Consider the following 11,984-nt stretch of genomic DNA (forward strand, 5'->3'; position numbering starts at 1 on the left):
GCATACCAACCAGGCAATCAGATGAGGTGACAGTGGCAGCCCTATATTTTATCAAAACTTTTTTGTAAATCATTTAAAGATCATTATAAAAAAAGAACAATTATGTGGGTTCAGATTATTATGAGTGATGCTTGAATAGTTTGCTGATGACTAGATGCGTATCGCACTCTAAAGGAATCCTGCGCTATCCACAAATTCCATTTGTGCCGGGTTCATCCACATCCTTGTGGCATGTTTGTTTTGAAGCCTTTGTCCATTCCTTTTTCATAGCAAAAGTAACAAACACCAATTTATTAAACATTTACATTTATCTCTTTATTGATGGTGCTTAAAAAAAAAAATCAAAAATCATGAAAACAAGCCAGCGTTGATAAATTATCTGAAGATTCTGCTTATCTGGGGAAGCATTAGTAAAAAAAAAAAGTAAAGATTTATGATGTAAAGTCATCTGTCTCTGCGTTATCTGTTCCATGTGATACAAGTGCAGAGCTTCTGGTTTATCGAATAGATGGCACTACACAAGACATTTCCCAAGTTACTATGAATTACAGCTGTTTATCTTGCAGGCTTTCTTTAAGATTAATTAAATGCAAATGTAACTCTGTGAATCATGGGAATACCTGCCAGGCCTCTTATTAATACCTTCACTTAAAAACCTCTGTGCCAGAGAGTCATTAATTTGCGAATAAGAAAAAAAAAACCTGTTCTACAGCGGCCTCGTCGCCTGCAAAACAATTCATGGATGGCTGCCCAATTAGCCCGGTCGCACTCTGATCCTCCTCTCAGGCCCTGTGGCCCTTTGAGGACACAATACGGTTCCGATGATAACCTGGCAACATAGGTAGAAACTCAGCCAAGTGTGAATGTTTGAAGCTGTAGCTTGGCTGCCATCGTGGCGGCGAAGAAAAAAGAGAGGAGCGCAGGCACTGTGTCATCCAGTACAAAGGATAAAAAGAGATTTATCCGGAAATTCGATGTGGCACCACATATGGGATACATGAGTGCGGTAATAAAACAGGACCTTTTTTTTCCTTTACTCTCCTGCATATGAGACTGAGGACATGTGCAGCTATCCCAACATCCCCGGGAACGTCTATCTTATTTGAGCCAGGGTGGTGGCAGAGATGATGGGATCGATCTGCCACAGGTTTGTGGCAGATGGCCCTGTGTCAGCTATGACAAGCAGCCAGTCTTTGCTTCCTACGCAGATTTTTTTTTCTCTGATCAGGTAAATACGGGAACGCTCTGAAAAAGTTCGACAAATTCCGCCTGAGGCTGTGAGTTTGTGACTTAGCCCCATCTGTCACAAATCTTTGCTGGGTTGTGCTGAGAGGAGAGACCTGAATTCACCGTTCAATGCTGCCCAGGAATACGGCACCGTCTCACCCTGAGGAAAAAAAAAAAAAAAAAAAAGGAAGAAGGCGAACTGAAAAAAGATATTAACTGTTTGGTGATGAGGGAGCTTCATCCTGAAAAATGAGCAATTTCTAAACATGAACATATTGCATTAGTGTGTATTTACATTCAAAGGCTATAAATAATACATCATTGTTTTGCCAGAGTTATGAATAACATATACACAGGACTATATTAATGTGGAATAAGGAATGCATAAGTCTAAAATTGCAGAAAATGAGCAGTAGGCTATGTGGAGAGGAAACTCTTATCAGGGGGTACCAGCAGCTGAAAAAATATGTGTACATGTATACACTGCACATACAGACATGATCTAATATTTAATATCTTCTTTAAGTATGATTCATTGATTCTGGATCTAATTATGGCACTCCAACCTCTATGTGCATTACAGGTATATGTTAAAAAATGCTAGATGTATCTGTTTTTAACCATTTTATGTTTTTCTGCAGCACATCAATGTCACCTGAGAGTTTACCTAAGCCTTTGCAATGTGATTATGTGGCTGAAGATTTCAATGGTCATAACCCATGAGATTGGGTTCCTGTACATATGGATGTGTGTACCCCCATGCATATACTAAAACAAATGCCAGCTGAAGTGATGTTTTTATTTGCAGATTTTTATTTAAATGACACATACACATCTTGCAGGCCCTTTTTTTTCCTTACCTGGTCATCACTAATCCAGCTATGATGCACCTGCCTTGCAGTGGCTGGTCCTCTTTTGCTGACATCATCACAGCTGGTCCTTTGGACCATTTAAAAATAACCTTGCTGCAGACAGCCAATATGAATCATCCTAACCATTCTGCAGGCAGCCAACAGGATCTGTCCACAGGTAGTTATGTGGACACCCAGAGAAGAACCCCGCCAGAGGTAAATAGAAGATTGGGACTGGATTGTCACATGACTGTGGCTTTAGGTATGCAAAAATAGGTAATAAAGATTTTTTCTTTTAGCCAGTGGTCAGTTAGAGGTGCGGTGGGAGGGAAGTGTGGAGGGAGGTGGGGTTAAGTTTTAAACAGCTTGAAATCCCAGTAAAGTCACAGAGATAGATATACAGATATGATATATGACATTAAATACATTTTAATTGCAGCTATAAAAAAAGTTTGGATTTTACTGGGTATTTATGCTAATATATAAGTAAGTAAGAAAGGGAGGCAAACCATTCGGCCAATCAAGTGTCTTGCCTGATCATGTGCTGATAAAGTATGAATAGTGACAAAGTGATGATCTCATCAGTCTGTTGCTGCTTCTATACTATCCAATCTCAGATGTCTGGGTATGTTGGTTAGGGAGGGGAGTCAACTGCGGTGCTTAACAAAACCAAAGAAAAGTCAAGTCATCTTGTTTGTTATAATGGTCTTTTAAAGCTGTGTAAATTTCAGACTCGGACAGAAAAAAAGATAATTCTCATATATGAATTTAAACCATGTATTCACGCTGTTTAACTGGACTTCATCTTGAAGACATCAAAGCCAAAATAACACAAAATGGATTTCCCTTATTACAAAAACAAGAATATGCAACAAGGTAACAATAACTGAAAATAATATGCAATGTACCTAATCTGTTTTATTAAAAGCAACAAGCAGCTGGCAAGCCTCATTTAGCTCTTCTATCACTACAAGTTAGGGTGTTTTTCATTAGGAGGACAGCATACAGCTATTCTGAGTGATTGGAAGCCATCATCTGGAGACAGTGCGGTCAGCTGTACATCAATGGGAGTTGGGCCCGGCTGGTGGCACAGAGGGAATGTTGGGATGTTTTTGCCTCTAGGCTGCAGTGATTATTTGTATAGAGATACCAGACAATATGATAAGTGGCTAATCACAGAACAATGCAAACATGGCCTAATTAGTTATGAAATTATTCCTTATTTAGAGGCAGTTGCAAAGCTATCTCATTTCTTATTTAATATGATCAAGATGATGACGAAACAAATTGTGTCCTCACTTACTGAATTTTTTTTTATCAGAACACCCAAGTCAGAAAAAAATATTTCTTTGCATTGATTTTACTACAGCGATGCAACTTATATGTTGAGTGGATCTAATTTTCATTCAGGTTGTTAAGTGAAGAGTGGACTGATGATTTTGCAAAAGAACCACCATGTTTATGGATCTGCAAGGGAATAGTGGTACCTTGGGAGGTGGCTTGATCATGCATTTATATCCGACTGTACTAAGAAGCCTTGCAAAAACTCACCAAACTTGCCAAATCACTAACTCCAGGATTGGCATCTTATTGTACCTGACCCATACCTACCATTACCATTTACCATGAGCAACCTACTAAGCTTGAATCTATCAGACAGCTCTGGTGGCTGCTGCTGTGTTACAAGGGTCTACAGTATTACAAATGACAAGAGAACAGCCATATTACAAGAGACTACTGCTTGGTAAAACAAAATTTCATGTGAAAACAGATTTTCTCAAACTTGGGGGAACCCCTGAAATAACTTTCAGGTCTTCAGAGAACCTTTATAATTACTATATCTACAGATCAGAGTATAATAGCATGGTGATCAATAGAAAGAAAGCCTCTTATACTGGCTACTGGGAAGAATGTCACCCATACAGCTAGTGTTAGAGAGATACAAGGTATCAAACCTTAAACTGTCCACTGTCACTGATCAAGGGTTGCAGCTGAGGCCCCCCTTTACCTCCAAAGGTAACAACCACTGGCCTTGCATTTGAAGGGTACAGAATAAGTATAAAGGAGGGGTTCAGAGATAATATTTACCAAATAAGTCCACTTCTAAGAATAATAAATAGATTCGTCTAGCAGAAACATTTTTTTTTATGGTCCTTTTAATGAAAGCAGCCTCTCATCACACGATTCTGTGCTATAAAGCTTTCTGAATTGCAAAGGGTTGAGTTCTGAAGCAGGTAGCACACTATTTCCAAGTTATGAATTTAGGTCTACTTCGATATTCCTAACAGGCACATTGAATTCAAGAAACAAGGAAGCCAATATGAAAATGAGAACCACACAATGGTAAGGATGTTCTGGCATACTGAGAAGTCATCACTTTGCTTTTGCCTCCTGTCAGCAGGCTCCCAATAACAAACGAACAGCATTAGACAATGCAGCAGAGCATGAATGGGTCCTAGGGCTGACCTATTTTTTCCAGTGTGATTGCTGCTGTTGAGGGGATAATAGGAAGCTGAAATAAAGATAATTGCTGGTACTTATAAAAGCAATATTTAAATATTCTTCAAGTGAATACATAATTACACATTTTTTTTATTTTTCTAATTTCATTTCATTTTTGAAAACCAAAACACAAAAACTGTATTGCATATTTTGTAATTTATTCCAAGAATCTATACACAGTTTTGTATTTCTGTACACAAATCCACAGCCACACAACAAACAACAGAGATCTCTGTATACAAATTAAATATGAGAATTACATTATTTATAAGAAGTGAGATAAAAAAAAACCCCGGGAGGGAAAGGGACACTTATTTTAATAAACCTATTTCTTTTCATTTGTATTATTCAATATACTGTATATTTTAATCTCCATGAAACCGGCCTTTGTCAATACCCTAAGACACCCAACACACAAATGTCTTTTTTCTCACCAGCTCCCTGTTTACAACCTAAAGGTCCCTCTTCAACTGTGAGTGCCTTAAATTATAAATGGATGTGTACTTTCCTCTCACCAAATGTGTATCCATCTGCCACCCTATTTATCCGATCCCCTCATCATGGTAACTACCAGGTTTTTTTTTATATATATAAACATGTCTTTTCCCCTGCCATGTTGCTCCACTATGAAGGGAGTGCACCGGCTGCTCCGAGACGTCTTTTGTCTCTTACAGCAATGGGAGATAAAGATGGCATTTTTCAGAGTCCAAATTAAAGATAAACTTCTGTAAAAAAAAACACATAATATTATTATACTACATAAAGTGAGAGGCTATTTATCTTTGAGGTCAAACACCCCAGTATATAAGTGTGTGTGTTCTTACCTGGTATTTCTGTATATTTTTTGATCTTTGTGTGTAAATAGTTGTAGTAAATGCAACACACAGCAGATTTAATTCAGATTACATTTGAACACAACTGGATAAGGAGTGTCCAGTGAGGTTTAAAAATCACAGTCACATCAATAATAAAGACCCCATACCCTTTACCCATTCAGGCAAAAGAGACAATGTTTGTCCAGGGGTTCCCTTCGACCCCACCCAGTGTGCACCTTGCCAGTATTCTATCCCTGTTTCTTCCCCATGCTTTCAGGAATGGAGGACTGTGTGGACATGTGCTTAGATGCAACAGTCAGTCACTAGGTCCAGACACTTCTCCATGACAGAAGGAATACCATCGATATCCCAAACACCAGACAGTAGAGATTTTAGTGCAGCTGTGATGGAGGAAGGAGAAGCAGGCGGGAGTGGTAAGGTGAGTGTCAGTGGTGCACAGGGAGACTCTTTCAAAGACACCAACACTTTGCTGTGAATAGTGAAAGTGATGGAAAACCTCCAAGGCTAAATGAACTGAGCCTAGGGTGAACCAGTACCACCAAAGACGTGAAACATTCGTGTGTGTGTTGCCAGTCGTGGGGAGCCGCTTGGGATTGCCGGATTCTGAGGCAGAGGTGAACCTGTTCCAAAAGTGTATAACCGTCCTTCCATTACTTAACAAGTCACTGACCCAAAGAAAACATGTACCTATTTGGTGTCTTGACACATGGTTTCCAGAATACTGGATTCCAAACTGCCTTTTGTTCTGAAGCTACAATTGTTGGCCATGCCAGCGATTTCACTGCCATGTGTGTTGATTTACCTTTGCTATATTCATCTAATCACCATTCCTTTAGTCTGCAGATTTCCTGTAAGTACATCAGCAAAAAGAAAGCTGCTGCTATTGTACAGGTTATATGTTTTTTAGCTTTAAGTTCTGTGCACTCCAGTGGGAAAATCAGTAGGCCAATCATCACAAAAGAAATACATTTGTGTGTATAGCATGTCCTTAGGGTTGCCATGGTTACAAAAGAAAGGACATTTTAATTGCTTTAGAAATAAGTAGTTTCAGATTATAATATTGAATTTTTATAAGTTACAAGATACCTTGTGAAGCAGCTGTATAGGTTATATCCATTTTAAGCATAAGTAGTTGTCCCTTTAAAGTTCTCACCTCTGAGCATCTTTTGCCCCCAGAAAATATTTGATAGGTTCTATTAAGCCCGACACAAATTGGTTTTGCTCAGAAAACTTCCGAGTGCTCAGGAGGAGGCCGATTGTGACTCGTCTCCCAACAGATTGTCTCACAGAGCTGTTACCAACCTTCTGTTGTCTAATTGATGTTCTACTCTAATTCGGCACATGGTGCACATTTCTGGAAATACACTGGGGAACATGTACATTTTTATAACAGTTACCTATTCTGAAGCATAGGTGTCTTTGTAATTTTAATACTTTTCTCCTTGAAGAAGCAAAAGCTTTCATGTGTGTTTCTCTGAATACCAGATGTGCAAGTGTGTAAAATGTATGAAAAAAACACACACAAATATATAATATATATAGTTCTCAAAAGTCTGCCTACAAGAATTATTATAAGCATGCATGCATCTGCATAGGGTTTGTATGCACACTCCATATTTACAGTTTCCTTTTTTTTTCACACAATGACACATGTACATTAAGGGACTGGGTCAGGCTGAATTTGAGATCTTGCACTATATGGAATATAGTATATGGAAATAAAAAAAAAATACTTAAATCAAAGCATTTGTGGGTCAGGAGATCAAAACAGGTCAATTGCACCTATTGATAAATTCATCATGATTTCAGAAGCAGCTCAAACTGATGTCATCATTCGAAGTGAAGAGCTTGTTGAAAATGATTCCCTTAAGCTGAATGTAACCTTAAGGTACCAGCTCTGTGTCTTCTCCCAAAACTTAATCCTATTCATTGACAAGAAGTACAATAAGTAAGGAGACTCTGACCCATTGGCATTTCTGTTCTTTAAATAAAACAGACAAGTGCACAGCTATGACTTATTGTACGGGTATGAAGTTCAAGCTGGGCCCCATGGTTATCTATCTGTCAGTAGGCTGCTAACTATATTGTGAATGGTTGCGCTCCCCGTACCAGTAGGTTACAAGTAGATATGGTAAGATTTGGTATCTGATCAAACCAGCCCCAGATATCTTAGTTTACTAGAGTGTGTTCCCTACTACTTTAGGGAATAATGGTAATTCTTTACAAACTTTGTAAACCCCTGGAGGAAATACCCAGAAAACTTATTTTCCAGCCGTAGGGACTAGGATGAGGTTAATCTCATGACTGTAGTCACAAATGACAAAAAGACTTAAAAAGGAAACATACCCTGCTTCACTCCATTCAAAACGTTTTGTTAAAAAGAATAAATGTACTTTTCAGGTAAAAAATCAATACTGAACCACAACGGCAACCATGTTTTCGTCAAAAAATTCATGAGTTTCAAAGTGAGGACAAAATGCAGGGTAGCAAAAATAAATGATTGGTCTTTCACAACTCTTGCCTCTCCTAATCTTATTTTGGCATATTTGCTTTCCTCTACTGAGAAATGGTGAATGAAAGTTGGTAGACTGGCAGGGCAAGCAGTGGTCTTGCTGGGCCAGAAGGCAATGGACTGCTGGCCCAGCATACCAGGGCTTATCTTCTCAAGAATGTTTTACTCTTGTTGCCCTTTCTACTCAACTCATCATATGCAAGCAAAGTCAGAACCAAACAAGGAAAATAAGTATTACAAAGCATCAAAAGAATTCTCTGTCCACTTCCAGCATTGGATGTGCTGTCACTGTGACATGTTAGGGTATATTAAATAGAGCTGGTACAGACACACAGTTTTACTTTTCAAAGTATTAAAAAATCAAGAATATTTTAAGTAAACCTAAACACTTTCAACCTAACTAAGATAGTTACTGTACAGGCTTTGTTTGAAGCAAGTCAAACTTTTCTATATTTTAAGAGGAACTCCCTAAATTAACCATTCAATGTTTTACCCTCTTCCCTTGTGATACGAGATTGGCTATTTAGTAGCCACTATGTGCTAAGTATGTCCGGTAATTTCTTTAATTAAAAGACAGACAGCACAGCTTACACAGAGCAGAACAGAAAAAAACGTTCCCACTGCATTGTGGGAGCCATTTTTTTACTCCCTGGTTCAGAAGAGTTGAAGTAGCTATAAACAGAATTTAATCTACGAATACATCTATGCCTGTGTTGTAGTGAAAACCATGAATGCTAAACAAAAAATGTTGTTCCTTTTCAAAAAAAAAAAATGTTAAGCAATGTTTTTCTGTGGCTGTACTAGATGCAGCATTATCCCCCAGCATGTGCAATTTATCTTTATATAAATAAGCCATTGGCTGATATATTCAAAAACCAAAACTTATTTTGCTGTAAGAATTCTGGGTAGATATCGTGACTCCGTGTAACAAATACCATGAGATGAAATTCCTGGATTGGCGCATAGGGGGCGAGGCATACGAATGTAAATGCGGAACCCAATCTTGGTAAACTGTTTTAGAATGTGATTTGCATACGAAGTCTGAGTTTTGTGTTTCATCAAAGTTATGTAACACGCTGCACAGTAATAACTGGCACATCTGGTTTGTATCCATACATAGTAACTGAATATTGCAGATTAAATATATATTAAGCATGCAGATTTCAATGATTTGTGACTTACAGCAATGTCAACAGACTTCAAAGTTAAAGCAGAATTCCACCTTACCAAAAAAAAGTCTGACAGCCTTCCACAATTTGCCTTTGGTACAAAAAAAGAAAATTGTGCAAGTTGAATTTGTTTTTTGTTTCTGAATTAATTACAGGTGTAAAACTTATGTGGACAAATTTTCTCTGTTGTTTGTCTTCCCTGCTTGTCTTTTAAACTAAAATCTAGGCATTATTTTTTTTAAATATATTCCTGATTGTCACAAGAGATTTAATCCACATTATGTGCAAATGTCCAAGTGCAATTGCATACCCAGATATAGGCCTATTAAAGAAGTAGTGGAACCATAACTGTGCAGAGAGCAGAGAGGAGGGATCCAGGAGGACCATCCACTGCAGCCAGCCTGCAGAAAATTACAGTAGGAGGTGCAAGACCAGTCACCTTGCAAAAAGAAGAGAAATACAGTGATCGGTCCTTACTGCAGGAGTTCCTTACTAAGATTTCTTTATTACACAAAGCACACCAATTTTCACAGATTCCTCTAACCATATTCTCTATGACAGTAAAGTTAAACCCGCAAGACTTTGTCCCTTCCCTTGTGCAGCAAATAATCAAGCGGAAGTATGAGCTGCTGATACCAAGTTAATTTCAGGGATTGGCTCTACTTGCATTAACAAAATACTTTTAATATTGAAATAATGACTAGAGCGCTGCATTAATATAAATCTCATATACATTTGCTGGATGTTCAGCTTTAATCTACTGTTACCCATGCAAAATTAACATTTATATTTCAGAACTGTTTCATTTTTCTGTTGAAAAGCTTCTACCCTTTCTAGGCTGCAGCTAGGGAAACCCAGATATGACGACTGTTTAGTAGAGACCCCACACTATCTTACACGAATCTGTTTGGTGTATAAAATGCTGGAACACACACGCTGCAGCAAAGTGGAAGACCATAAGGCCTGAGGGTTCCACACATCATAAACCTGCCTGCCTTCTGGGTGGGTTTGCCTTTTTTTTCCATCGCAGGTTAAAAACTGCCTTCAATTCTACTGACTTGCAAACCAACGCACAGCTTCAGAAGTGTGCAGTCAGCATTTTAAACTATTACAAGCTACCTCCTGAACCATTGCCAAGTTAATAGACAATGAAAGATAATGAGCTTGAAATTGGGTGTTAAATTGCATTTTTTTGTTCCTATCTCTATTTTTCCCCATGCTTTAACTGTTTCCTACAGATGCGCTTTGTCATTCTGCATCGGGTAAACATCATCAGAATATCTGTAAAACAAAAAATCTTCCTTTTCCACCACCTCTATTCTCACTTCCCACAGTACCGACGGGGTTAAATTTCTCTTTCCTTGTCATGACAGCTGTAATAAGCACAATGTGTTTGGTTTAATCTAAAACATTTTTTCTTAACACAAAGGCTATGAACGTCAGAGATCAAAATTTGTTTCGATATTAGTGTAGTGAAATAAATATTGTCATTTTATCTGATAGCCGTAAAAAAAATAATAATAATATAGGAATAAAAAATACATAAAATGTATTTTTGTATAATATAGCGAAAGTAAAAAAGCTATCTAGTATATCTAGTACACTTCTTGAATTCTTTTTTTTTTTTGGACCCTCCGAATTTGAAAGGCCTTAAAAGACCAAAGAAATTTTAATCCCGCCAGTATTTCTATTTAAAAAAAAAATATCTATTCCACACCTGATAGCAATCACCTGCTTTTCTCTATCTCTCTTTTTTATGCCTAAATAATATCCTAATAGTCATGTGAGCTTATCTTCATTAGTCTAATTGTAAGGGATCCCTTTCAACTTTCCCTTAAAGCTAATGAGCTGCATTAATCCAGGTTCATTTTTATAAGCCTTGTGGGTCCAAAAGTACAGGACAGTCATTTCTGAAAGCAATAAATTAAAAAGGAAGCAGGGGCGCCTTAAGTGCAAGTCTACCATCAGACCTATGGTAATACTACTGCCGTGTAGTTTAATTAATCCTTGTTAGCATAACAACTAATATCCTGAAATAACATTCTGCCTTTCAAAGTAAGTATACTAATTATGCAGCCTCTCTGTTTTATTCTTTTTTCACTTTTGCAATTTGTCACTATGGTGTTTTTTTAATTTGTTGTTTATTTTATAGATCTTTAAAAGGTGTTTGTAGGCTGTACCTGAAACCGATGTTTCCGTACCAGATGAGGCCTTTTGCAGAAATTCTGCAGCTTTTTTGAGAGCTGTTCAGGTGTCGAATACAGATATTCCGCTGCAGGAAAAACAGATACATTTTTAATGAAACAAAAACCTCAAAGCACACACTCGATATTAGTCACTTTACTAATTAAAAATGCATATTGCTCTGTGCCGTCTCGTGTTTTACATTATTTAAGCCTGATTTTCTAAGCTTACCTTTCGCTCACGACGATGTTTAATGTTAAATAGGAGAGTACTTGTTCTGTTTAGACATCTCCTTGGGGGTGATTAAAATACATTATTCTAATGTAACACAATGTAAGGGGTGAGATATTTAGTCAAAGTGGATGGCAGCAAAACTAAGAAAAGTGTTTTTTTTTATTATTATTATTAATTTTGCCACAACAACCTTGTCACCTAATATTGCACACATAAATTTGTTGTATACGGAGGTCTTTTTTATTTTTGAGTGTATGTTTTATTTGAATTGAAATACAATTTAGTACATGATAAAAAAAATAACAAAAAAGCAAGCAAAAAGAACACAGAAATATTTTTTTTTTGTATAAACATACCAAGTGTAACAAAAACCTAGTATAACCAAACCCAGAGTGCAATTGCATAAATATAAATATACATATATATATATATATAAATTTAAATATAAATATATATATATATATATATA

At 37.2% G+C, this 11,984-nt stretch overlaps 1 protein-coding gene across 1 annotated transcript in view; it reads right to left on the reverse strand.

The window, feature by feature from the left end:
- Window positions 1-300: 300 nt before the first annotated feature.
- Window positions 301-11,984, reverse strand: part of GTDC1 (glycosyltransferase like domain containing 1) — a 150,785-nt gene continuing 139,101 nt past the window's right edge. Inside the window, exons 9-10 of the mRNA XM_072418120.1 lie at window positions 11,278-11,369; window positions 301-1,387 (exon numbers count right to left, since the gene is read on the reverse strand). Of these exons, the coding sequence (XP_072274221.1) occupies window positions 1,304-1,387; window positions 11,278-11,369 (176 nt within the window). The 3' untranslated portion in view covers window positions 301-1,303. The remainder of the gene's footprint in view (window positions 1,388-11,277; window positions 11,370-11,984) is intronic.

This window comes from Pyxicephalus adspersus, chromosome 7 (assembly GCF_032062135.1).
Source record: "Pyxicephalus adspersus chromosome 7, UCB_Pads_2.0, whole genome shotgun sequence".
Classification (NCBI taxonomy): domain Eukaryota; kingdom Metazoa; phylum Chordata; class Amphibia; order Anura; family Pyxicephalidae; genus Pyxicephalus; species Pyxicephalus adspersus.